Raw genomic sequence first — 11934 nt, 5'->3', positions numbered from 1 at the left:
TGCAGTCACACCTGCGCAGCAGAACCCTGGGGCTGCTGGCAGGGCTGGGGGGTTGGCTCCTGGGGCAGCACTGGCCTTGGAGCAGGCTCTGAAGCCAGCGTGGGGAAATAAGCTGCCAGAGACTGAAGGCGGCCACCTGCAGAAGAGCCCTTCCCTACTGCACGTCTCCCCACACAGGTGGAGGGTGATATTTTATTTGTCCCCCATTCCCGAGCTGTACAGGTTCTAGCTCTGGCCTGCCAGTGGCCACTGGACTAGTTCAGACAGACTTATTAGCTGGCTGGTGTTTTCTTGGCTGCACAGGGTGGGCTTCTGCCTGGTGCAGGGGCCTGGGAAACCAATCAATAAAGTGCTGTATGTCTCCTCTGCTCCAGGCCGGCGTTGTGCCACCCTGCAGACAGTGACGCAGAGACCTGGCCCTCTGCTGCTTGGGCCAGAGCTCTGTACCCTGCCAGCCTTCTCCCCCTCTGGACAGCTGTTTGACACCCCCCACCCTCATTTCCCAGGCTCCCATGCAGCCTGGGGCATGACCTGTTGTCAGCAAGGGTGGAGCGCCCTGCCTTAGCCAGCTGCTGTGGCACCCAGAAAATCTGAGCTGATGGGCTGGTCCAGGCCCTGAGTACAGGGGCAGTGGCTGTGCCTGCTTCTCCCACCCAGCAAGAGCCGCAGCATAGCCAGCATGGGGGTTTATTACCGCAGGTGTACAAGTCTCCCGCCCTGCTTGCAGGACTCACGGGGAGGGAGGAGAGGAGACAGGCTGGCTGGAGCTGGCCCAGTGTGAATGTGCCCTGCAGCAGCACAGTTCACCTTGACTCTGCCCTAACCCTGCTGCGGGAATGGCTGCAGTGCACCACTCCCAGCCTCCTGCCCCCAACAGCAGCCTAGGGGAAAGGGCCTGGAGCCTGCTGGACTGCTACAGTGGGAGGGCGCTCCTCAGGACCAGGCAGGGCGCAGGGCCCAGCCTCAGGAGTGCAGGAACCGGTTGAAGGCATTGTAGGCGGATTCCAAATCAAACAGCATCTGGCGCACTTGGGAATCGTCCAGCTCGTCAGAGGCAGACATGCCGCTCAGCATCTGCAGCCTGCCGGGGAGAGTCAAGGCACAGTCCTGGCCCCCAGAGCAGGAAGAAGGCCCTTTGCTGGGCTGCACTTTGCGCCTGCACTAGTACTGGAGGGACCTGGCAGGAGCCATGACTTGTCGCCCTGAGTGCTGGCCTAGGAGGAAGCTGGTAGCTCCTCTGGCCACGGTCCCACCCCGCAACCAGGCCCCTGATCAGACATGGCGAGCAGGGCTGGGGACAAGCACCTCCCACTGCAGAGGGAGCAGACTGATGGAGCTGGGCCCGAAGGCACTCTGCGCTCCCCCATGCCCTCAGACTGGCAGGAGCGCCATGGGGCAAGGCAGGTCCAGGCCCTGTCCTGGAGAGCTGGGTCAGGACCCGGGCTTGCTCCTGCAGAGGGCAGGGGCCTCAGAGCACCCTACTCACCACTGGTTCACTTTCTGTCTCCCCTCGAAGTCAGGAGGTAGGTGGCTCATGCGGTTCATCGTCTCCATCAGCTGCCGCAGGTCTGGCTGGATCTGGATGCACAAAAGCATGGAGCTTCTGCTTTTCCTGCCTGGGGCCCGGCTGGGAAAGCCCCACCCCCCTTCAGGCGCTGCTTCCAGCAGTGAAGCCTCCATGCACCCCTAGCTTGTCCCCCTCTCTCTCCGAAGACCAGCCACACCGGGTCAGACCAAAATCCATCTTGCCCAGTGCCCTGTCTTCGGACAGTGGCCAATGCCACCTGCCCCAAGGGAAGCGAACAGAACAGCTGAGCATTGAGTGGTCCATCTCCTGTCATCTAGTTCCAACTTCTGACAAACGGAGGCTAGTGCCATCATTCCTGCCCATCCTGGCTAACAGCCACCGATGGACCTCACCTCCCTGAATGGATCTAGCTCTTTTTGGAACTCTATTGATAAAGTCCTGGTCTTCACGCCATCCTCTGGCCAGGAGCTCCAGAAGTGAACGGTGCACTGCATGAGAAATACATCCTGTTTGTTCTTAACCCTGTTGCTAATTTCACTGGGTAACCCCTAGATCTCGTGTGGTGGCAACAAGTAAATACCTTTTCCTTATTTTTCCTCCACACCAGTCATGATTTTGTCGACCTCTTAGTCGTCCCCGCACCCTTCATCTATTGTTTTCTAAACTGAAAAGTCACAGACTTTTTAATCTCTCTTCAGATGGACCCGGTCCAAATCCATTGTTTTTGTTACCCTTTTCTGAAACTTTTCCACAGCCAAGGGTGTTTTTTTTTTTTTTTTTTTGAGATGAGGCGACCACATCTGCACGCAGTATTCAAGCTGGGGGTGTACCCTGGATTTATACCAAGGCTGTAAGATACTCCCTGTCTTATCCTCTGTCCCTCTGTAAATGATTCTCACCTCATCCATGGCTCGGATCTCCAGGCGCAGCTTGTCCATCACTGTGATGAAAACCTGGAAGAGAAAAGAGGTGCCTCAGCAATGGCCTGGAAGCTAGCAGCAGGGCACCTCACTCCAGCCCTCTTGGGAGGGTGGGGGCAAGCCAGGACAGCGGGCCCTTGACAGCCCCCTGGGGACCAGCCATGCAGCTGCACAGGCCAGGCCAGCTGCCAAAGTCCCAGAAGCACAGGATGCCGGGATTACAGTGCGCACAGCCCCTTGCCCGGGGAACGTACAGAGACGATGTCAGCAATGCAGCGGTTCAGGTTGCCCTTGTCGTCCTTGATGGTGATTGGCCGATCCTCCTTGATCCTCTCCATGGCCAGCGGGCAGTCGAGCTGCAGCAGCAGGAGGGTTACAATGAGGCTGGGCAAGCTCAGGGCAGGGTAACAAGCACCATATAACCCCCAACAAAGAGCATTTCCCAGGGAAAGCCGGGTTCCGCTCCATGTGCTAAGCCGGGGGAAGGGAGTACAGTACAGAACGTGGCCAGATGGTCTGAACATAGGGCCACCCAGCCTGGTCGCAGATAGTGACCAGTGCTGGGTGCCCCAGAGGGCATGACCAGAACACGTCACCAAAAGGTGATCCTTCTCCTGTCACCCAGTCCCAGCTTCTGACAAACAGGGGGCTAGAGGCACCACCCTGTCCACCTTGCTGAACAGCCATTTGTGGCCCTGTTCTCCATGAACGTATCCAGTAGGTTTTTGAGCCTTGTTATAGTCTCAGCCTTCACATTGCCCTGTGGCAGGGAGTCCCACAGCTGGCCCTGCGTTGTGTGAAGAAATCCATCCTTCTGTCTGTTTTAACCCCACTACCTGTTTGTTTCATGGGGTGACCCCTAGTTCTTGCATTAGGAGAAGGAAGACAGAACACCACTTCCTTATCGACTTTGTCCAACCAGTTGGGATGTTCTGGACATTAGCCGCCTCTTTTCCAAGCTGAGAAATCCCACTCTTACTACTCTCCCCACACCATACCCCAGCCATTCCATACCCCTAATTGGTTTTCTGCCCTTTTCTGTACCTTTCCCAATTCCAATACATCTTTTTAGAGATGTGGTGACCTTGAATACTGCTGCAGGTGTGACGTGGAAGTACACGGGATTTATACGAAGGTAATATGATTACGACAAGGTGGAAGTGCCTTTGGTCCAGGGGAGGGAGGGAGAGAGTGTGTGTGCGCGCGCGCGCGCGCGCGCACACTCACCCCCCCAAGCCCAGGGGCCCCCTCTCTAAGCCAGGTGACCGCGAGAGTGTAATTCACCTTTGGTGGGTTCTCCAGCACCGACAGTTTTTAAATCTAGGCGGGCTGTATTTCTCATGGGACAGGTCTGCTCTGGGAGTGAGCTGGGGGCAGGGCTCTGGCCAGAGGGACACAGGGGAACAGCCTGGGTGACCACACTGGTTCCTCCAGGCTTGGAATAAACAAATCTATGCAGTCTCTCCCCCCAGCATCTAAGTCAGTCAGGCACAGTAGGGCTATGTCTACACAAGCCCCTTCCTTTCAGAAGGGACATGTTAATGAGCGAGTTGGGAAGATGCTAAGGAGGCGCTGCCATGAATATGCAGTGCCTCTGTGATGTAGTGGGAGATACCTGTGTGTACACGTGGGGCTCCTGCTGAGGGTAACCTGGCGACCAGGTGACACCCCTGGGCTGCAGACAAAGGAGGAGGTGGAGCCTGAGGGGTTTGAACCGGAACTGGGTGTTGGAAGCAGTTAGTCGGGGCTAGGAGAGAGAGAGACAAAGGAGGGGGCAAGACCCCGGCTCCGGGGGCCCCTCGGGGCCTCCTCTCCCCAGCATGGCTTGGACTGGCTGTCTCTGCCGGCTGTACTGACTCCTCTGTACGACGCTGGGCCCTGTTGCCTAATAAACCTGCTGTTCTCCTGCCTGCGGATGGAGTGCAGAGGATGGAGACCCCGAACCCCCTCACAGCCTCATTAGCATAATGGTGGCTGCATGTAATTTGAAAGTGTTGCTTTCAAATCGCGCACCGCCCATGTAGACAGGGGCCTTTCGAAAGGACCCCCCGGACTTCGGAAGCCCCTTCTTCCTATTTGGTTTTAGGAAGAAGGGTTTTTCAAAGTCCGGGGGCGGAGGAGTGTCCTTTCAAAAAGCCCCCGTCTAAAGAGGCAGCGCACAATTCAAAAGCTGTGCTTTCCAATTGTGTGGGGCCACTATTATGCTAATGAGGCACTGCATTCACAGTGGTGCCTCATTAGCATATTCCCAACTCGCCCCAAAAGGAAGGGACTAGTGTCGATGCGGCCTACATGTAGAACTCAGCAGCAACACAGCCCCCCCCCCCGCCCCCACTGTTCTAGGAGCCCCCCGAGATTCCTGTCCCAGAGTCCCCAAAAGCTGTACTGCTGGAGGCTGAACTCATCCGGAACTTGCGGCAAAATTCATCGATGGAGCCAATTTCGGATCCCTGTACCTGTTTGAAGGCAGCTTTGTACTGGACCAGGAGCCGGGAGCAGGCTGCGGTGTACCTGGGGCAGTGCATGGAGTAAGAACAGCTGGAGTGGCTCATGCCAAGCAGGAGGGGAACACGGAGTTCGAAGATGTACAAGCAGGTCCCCAGGGGAAAGGAGAACACTGTAACAGCCCCCACGGCAGGGGAGGCTCCCCAGGGTCTCTGACTGGAGACCCTCTGCATGGAGCAATGTTGCCTGGCCCCCAGGGGAAGTGGGCAGGGCCTGAGGGGGGACTAAGGGGCTGTTTTGATGCTTCTCTGAGCCCCCTCCCCAGTGTGTCCGCAGTGCCCTGGGGAGGGCAGGTCACTCTGCTCCACTCGGTAACGACGCATCCTGCAGGAGATGCTCCTGCTGCTGCATCCGCTTGGCTCCCCTGGGAGAGACCAGGCTGGAAACAAAACCCAGCTGGGGACTCACTCGTTGGGAGAGACACAGTCCTTGATATAGGCTTTCTCCAGAGCCTGCATCGTCTTCACCACCGCAAACAGCTCAGCCATGTTATCGTACCTGAAACCCAAGCGCAGAAGCCCGTGAAGGCGCATAGCCTGTGACCCCCACCGCTATACATGCGCCCGCGTCCCTGGGAACAGCACAGGGGCTCTCATGCTCCACAGCCCAGCAGGAGCACTCCCTTTTTGTGGAGAAGACCCTTCCGTCTATTGCATCTTTCTCAGCCGCAGGCTGCCCTGGCCAATGGCAGAGGCGGAGCAGAAGGGCTCTTGGGTCCTTCCTAGCTTGGCGCGGGGACAGAGCATCAGAACGCAGAGCTCCCTGCACCATCAGCCCCAGCATCTCCCGAGCAAGGACCTCACTGCAGACGACAGCTTGAAGTCCCAGCACTCCCAAGCCCCACAGTACTGTGTACCACATGGGAACCCATTCGGCTGGGGATGGACTCACTTTTCTCGCTCCCGTGCATTTTTATACAGCTTCACCTCCTGCAAGGAGAGCAGATACACAGCCTGTCAGGTACCCGCACAGTGTGTGGTCAGCTGCACAAATGGACAGGCTGGAAGCAGGTGGGGACGGAGCTGACAGATATGGACCTCCTGCATCCTCACCACAGGGTAGAGGAGACAGGGACCAGAGAAACCCACACTGAGATGGAGGTAAGGAGCTGGGAATCACCTCAAGAGCTGGGGTCCCCTGAATGCTCCAGCACTGAGGGCTGTGAAACCGTTTGCAGAGCCAAACCCGACTTACGCTGGAAGGTCATTCTGCCTCCTGTGCCAGAGACAGGACGAGGAGGGGAACGTGACCAGCGTTACTCACCTCGTACAGTTCTGGCTTATTCCCTGGGGCTGAAAAAGAGGAAATCCATGAACAGACCTAGCACTTATAGCTAGGAGCCTACCAGTGACGCCCACAATGCAAAACCTTCCTGGTAACCCGGTGTTAGGAAGGACCACGTCCACAGCTCCTTAGCCTACTAGCTACAGGGATACTGCTAGCACCCAGGACCTCTACAGCCTGCTCCGCTCTTCCATCCCGCCCCTCCTGCTGATCACCGCCCCTTGCTCCAGGCCAGAGAACCCAGCACAGTTCACAAGGGAGAATCAGATTCTGAGCTGGAAGGGTCCTTGAGAAGTTGAGTCCAGCCCCTGCACTGGAGCAGGGCCAAGTAAACAGAGCCCATCCCTTCCAGGCATCTGTCCAGCCTGTTCTTAACAACTTCCACTGATGGGGATCCACAACCTCCCTGGGGCACCTGCTCCACAGCTTAACTGCCCTCAGTGTGGGAAAGCTGTTCTTTATCTCAGGGGGTCTCAAACTTCATTGCTGTACTATCCACTTCTGCCAAGACAAAGTAATGCACAGACACATGCCTCAGCCAAAACCCAGGCCCTGCCACCAGGGGTGCGAGTAAGGGAAACAAAAGACCAGCCCCATTGCCCGAAGAAAGGAGAGGCTGAGGACCCAGGCTGCAGCCCCAGGAGGGGCCTGGAACCTGAGGCCCACTGCACAGGGCTGAAGCCCTTTGTCTGGCCTCGATCTCAGCAAGTCTAAGCCAACCCAGGGGAACTCATTAAAATGAGGTCCCAACCCAATTTGGGAACTGCTGTGCTATCCTAACCCCTGTTGATGCAGACTGAGCCATTGCTTCGTAACCTGCCTCTGTGGCCGTGATACCCACCCTCCCATGAGCCCAGTGTCCCACCACTCTGCTGCCCCCAGCCCCGCTAGCCTGACCCCTGGGGACTTTGAGGGCAGGCAGTCCCGTGAGGGGAGCTGGAGCCCGCGGTGTCACTGGGTCTCTGGCCAGGGGCGGGGTGGGCCTGGGTCACAGCCCTGCTCATGGGCAGCAGGCAGGGCTCTGTCAGGTGTCGACCGGGCCAGTCTGTGTCTCAGCCCAGGCCATGGGGTGGTGCTGTGGGGCCCCTTGCTCCCCACGGCGGCAGGGCCAGCGGGACTCACCTCCTGGGCCAGGCGCAGCAGGGATCCCGTGGAACATTGTGGTGGGCTGGGGCACTGCTGCCTGGGGGACCTCTGCGAGGGAGGGAGAGAGGCGTTAGTGTGGCCTGGTGGCCCGGCCCCTGCACCCGACGCGATCCCCGGACCCAAACAGCCCGGGGCCCCACACTCCCCACTGCCCCCTAGTGACAAACACCCCCCAGCCCTGCGCTCCCCACCGCCCCCTAGACACAAACACCCCCCGGCCCTGCGCTCCCCACCGCCCCCCAGCCAAACACACACACACACACACACAACCCCCCCGGCCCTGCGCTCCCCACCGCCCCCTAGTGACAAACACCCCCCGGCCCTGCGCTCCCCACCGCCCCCTAGTCACAAACGCCCCCCGGCCCTGCACTCCCCACCGCCCCGTAATGACAAACACCCCCCGGCCCTGCGCTCCCCACCGCCCCCCAGCCGCAAACGCCCCCCCCCCCGGCCCGGCGTTCCCCACCGCCCCCCAGCCACAAACACCCCCCCCCGGCCCTGCGCTCGCCACCGCCCCCCAGCCACAAACACCCCCCCCCCGGCCCCGCGCTCGCCACCGCCCCTGTCACAAACACCCCCCCCCGGCCCCGCGCTCGCCACCGCCCCCCAGTCACAAACACCCCCCCCGGCCCTGCGCTCCCCACCGCCCCACAGTCACAAACACCCCACCCCGGCCGTGCGCTCCTCACCGCCCCCCAGCCACAAACACCCCCCCCGCCCTGCGCTCCCCACCGCCCCCCAGCCACAAACACCCCCCCCGGCCCTGCGCTCCTCACCGCCCCCCAGCCAAACACACACACACACACACACACACCCTGAGCCGAGCGCACCGCACCGCACCGCTGCTCCCCGCGCCCCCGGCCCTGCCGCGCCACCGCCCTCTCACCCGCTTCCTGGAAAATGGCGCCGGAGCACATCGAGCGCTGGGCGCTCCGCTCGCCCGCCTGCCTGGGAGGGGCGCGGCCGTTATTTGGGCGGGAAGGGCGCGCGCTGCTGTGCTGAGGGATGAACAAGTGACCCCCCCCCCCGCCCCTCCAGAGACGGGGCTTTCCCGCCCGGCCCGGCGGTGTGCAATCCCGTGGGGGGGGGAGCCGGCGCCCTGCGCCTCTGGCCGGTGGGTGGATGCCGGAGTGCGCCACAGCCCCGGTACAAGGGCCAGGCGCCAGCAGCCCGAACGGGAGCGTGTGTGACGTGCTAGGGCTCCGCAGAGCCGGCACGCGTGCCAAGAACAGCACGCGTGCCAAGAACAGCAGGTGAGGCGGGAGCTCAGCCCCGCCCTTCCTCCCCCCAGGCAGCCGGGTGCTGGCACAGAGCCAGGCCGCCTGGGGAGTAGGAAAAGCCCGTCTCACACGGCCAACCCCCTCCCCGAGCGGGAGAGCCCTGCCTCCTCGCGTGTTTATTCACGGAGCTGTTGTCAGAAGGACCCCTAGTGGCTTTTAAAAGTATCACCGGCACTCAGGCTGGAGAGGATGGAAGGTCAGTTTTCAACACTGCCTCCAAGGTTGCTGAGCCCGGTGGTACTGCGGTGGGAACGAGTGGGTACTGTTACAGACACGCTGCGCCTCAGGGATGTTCTCTTTTCTGTAGGGTAACCCTGTCTGAATGTTCCCAGTAAAGTTCCCCAGAGGTGGCCCGGCAGTAAGGCCCTTTGTCAGTCCTTTACCTAGTAACCCTTTTGCAATAGGGTGCCGAGCCTCCTTGGTCAAAGCTGCCTGAGTCCCAGCCTGGCACAGGCTTGGTCAGTTCCTCCTGCTCCCATGGTTGCTCTGCAGAGCGGCTGTGAGGGGAAATGCTGACCCCACAGGAGTCTTCATGCTGAGAAACAGCTACAGTGCTGCTTCCTGGCCTGCCTGGGCTGGCAGGTAGCCCCCCATCCCCTGCTGTGCAAGGTCAGGGACAGAAGGATGGAGCCAGCTGGAACATGGTTTAAATGCAGCATCTCTGCCCCAAGGGGTTGGCAAGGAGAGGAGTCTGTTTTCTGGAGCTGCCTCCCTCAACTTGCCCATCTTTTTGTACAACTGCAGGCCCATGTTTCCTTCTAATCCTGTAAGGTGCTATTTATTCTCCTTTGCATTTTGCAATCGATCCATTGAATTTCAATTATTTATTGGTTCAATTATTTAATAAAATCATACTTGTAAAATATTGTTACAGATGTGAAATTCATAACATGAAAAGCAACATTCGGAGACCTGAACCAAACGTTGCATGTGTGGCTGATTTCGGGCTATGAATAGTTAGAAATAGTTGAGTTAAAGAATATTTTGAACATGTGTCTGTACTCGCTCTTCAAGGTGGTATATTCTGTGATGGATTTGAAACGTTGATGCATTTGATCCATGTTTAGTTTGTTGCATGCCCTACTATGTCACAAACCTCTCTAGTATAACCATAAGCATAGTAAATGTCAGTAATTGTGAAGTTTATGAGCAACTGATTCAGCTGTGAAATTGACCAGCACCTCTATTTCAGGAGAGATCTCTGTGCTGATGTATTCAGAGCAGAACAAACTCATTTTTACTCCAGAATAAAAATCCTTCTTGCTCTCTCCAGTAGTAGGTTCTGTGACAATCTCAGTACCCTAACTAGCTAATTCTGCACCTGAGGCAAGAATATAAAATTGCACCCCTCATGTATTCATGGTAGTTAGTTTGTAGAACAATGGAAAGTACATAAATAATCACAGTAACAGCAACAGTAACAACACACTGCTTATGCTGGCAGGGGGAGGGGGCTGTGTGGGGTGTACCCACCATACCTTGTCTCTCCTGCCTCAAGTGGGACTGTGCCGCTAGCAGATGCCTGCAGCGGGTGGTCGTGGGGCCACAAAAGAAATGGGGAAGGGCAGGGGGCAGGTGGGTGTGCTGACAGCACTGGGTGCAGAGCCAAGATAGCAACATTGGAGCCAGTGTGGTGCGTAGGGCCAAGGGGGTGTGTGTGTGTGGAGGTGCTGTGTGAAAGGATGTGTGTGTGTGTGTGTAAAGGTGGGGTGTGTATGTTGCTGCTGTGCCTCTGGGCAGCGTGCAAATGTAGATGTAGATGCTTGTGGTATTGAGTGTCGGGAGAGGGTGTGGACGGTGGTGGTGCTGTACCAAGAAGCAGGTGTTTGTCAGAGCTGGTTGCCCCTTATGTGTGCGTAGAGGCTGTGTGAAGGTGGGGCACTGCACAGGGACCAGGGATTGTCTCCAGGACCAAGGAGAGGTTGTCAGGGAGTCAAATCTGACAGGTGAAGCCCCAGACTCAGAACTAGCTCCCCCTAGGACCAAGTGAATCCCCACCTCCGTGGATGAGCTCCAGGAACACTGGTAGCTAATTCTGAAAGGCAGCAATGTGGGGCATGCTGGGCTACGTCTACATGTGAAGCCAACATCGAAATAGCTTATCTCAATGTAGCAACATCGAAATAGGCTATTTCGATGAGTAACGTCTACACGTCCTCCAGGGCTGGCAACGTCGATGTTCAACTTCGACGTTGCGCGGCACCACATCGAAATAGGCGCTGCGAGGGAACATCTACACGCCAAAGTAGCACACATCGAAAAAAGGGTGCCAGGCACAGCTGCAGACAGGGTCTCAGGGCGGACTGAACAGCAAGCCGCTCCCTTAAAGGGCCCCTCCCAGACACAGTTGCACTAAACAACACAAGATACACAGAGCCGACAACTGGTTGCAGACCCTGTGCATGCAGCATGGATCCCCAGCTGCCGCAGCAGCAGCCAGAAGCCCTGGGCTAAGGGCTGCTGCCCACGGTGACCATAGAGCCCCGCAGGGGCTGGAGAGAGAGCATCTCTCAACCCCTCAGCTGATGGCCGCCATGGCGGACCCCGCTATTTCGAAGTTGCGGGATGCGCAACGACTACACGGTCCCTACTTCGACGTTGAACGTCAAAGTAGGGCGCTATTCCTATCCCCTCATGGGGTTAGCGACTTCGACGTCTCGCCGCCTAACGTCGAAGTTAACTTCGAAATAGCGCCCGGCGCGTATAGCCGTGACGGGCACTATTTCGAAGTTAGTGCCGCTACTTCGAAGTAGCGTGCACGTGTAGACACGGCTCTGGTGTGTCAGAATGCCATACCAGCAGCTGATTTGGAGGAATAGCCTTTTTTGGCATCACAATGCAAAAAGTGTTCTTTAGATATAGCGCTGCTCCCCAGCTTCTCCCCAGCCACTCGCTCAAAGAAGGAAATTTGGTTGGTTTGGCATGATTCGTTCTTGGCATATATCAGAGAGGAGCCATGTTAGTCTGTAGCTTCGAGAACAACAAGAAGTCCTGTGGCACCTTATAGACTAACAGAGATTTTGGAGCATAAGCTTTTGTGGGCAAAGACCCGCTTTGTCAGGTGCATGAGTTGGGGGGCGTGGTTTCAGAGGGGTATTTAGAGAGTGGAGTCCCAGTAAGAGGGAGGGCCGGAGCTGACGAGGTCTATTCAGCCAGGCGGAAATGGCCCGGTATCAACAGTACTTACCAAAAGAGGGCAAAACAAGTTAGACTCTGACAAAGGTTCACATCCCCCATCTGATCTGACTTGGATTTTCCTCTTTTGATAACT

The 11934-nt window shown here is 57.7% G+C and overlaps 1 protein-coding gene across 1 annotated transcript; it reads right to left on the bottom strand.

Annotated features, from left to right (window-relative positions):
* Positions 1–671: 671 nt before the first annotated feature.
* Positions 672–1821, bottom strand: LOC142008389 (vacuolar protein sorting-associated protein 28 homolog). The gene is made up of 2 exons (XM_074985571.1): positions 1487–1821; positions 672–1081 (listed from the first exon to the last, which is right to left on the bottom strand). Exons 1-2 carry the CDS (start codon positions 1678–1680, stop codon positions 964–966), a joined length of 312 nt encoding a protein of 103 aa, XP_074841672.1. The 5' UTR covers positions 1681–1821; the 3' UTR covers positions 672–963.
* Between the last annotated feature and the right edge of the window lie 10113 nt (positions 1822–11934).

This window comes from Carettochelys insculpta, chromosome 2 (genome assembly GCF_033958435.1).
Source record: "Carettochelys insculpta isolate YL-2023 chromosome 2, ASM3395843v1, whole genome shotgun sequence".
Classification (NCBI taxonomy): Eukaryota; Metazoa; Chordata; order Testudines; family Carettochelyidae; genus Carettochelys; species Carettochelys insculpta.
This window is presented reverse-complemented; position numbering and strand designations above follow the sequence as displayed.

Bases quoted from the DNA above. Each gene is read 5' to 3' on its own strand.
- LOC142008389 (XM_074985571.1), bottom strand. From the start codon at position 1,680: ATGGAGGCTTCACTGCTGGAAGCAGCGCCTGAAGGGGGGTGGGGCTTT. The intron at 1,082-1,486 runs GTGAGTAGGGTG...TCTCCCCGGCAG, and splicing joins AGACAGAAAGTGAACCAGTG to GCTGCAGATGCTGAGCGGCA.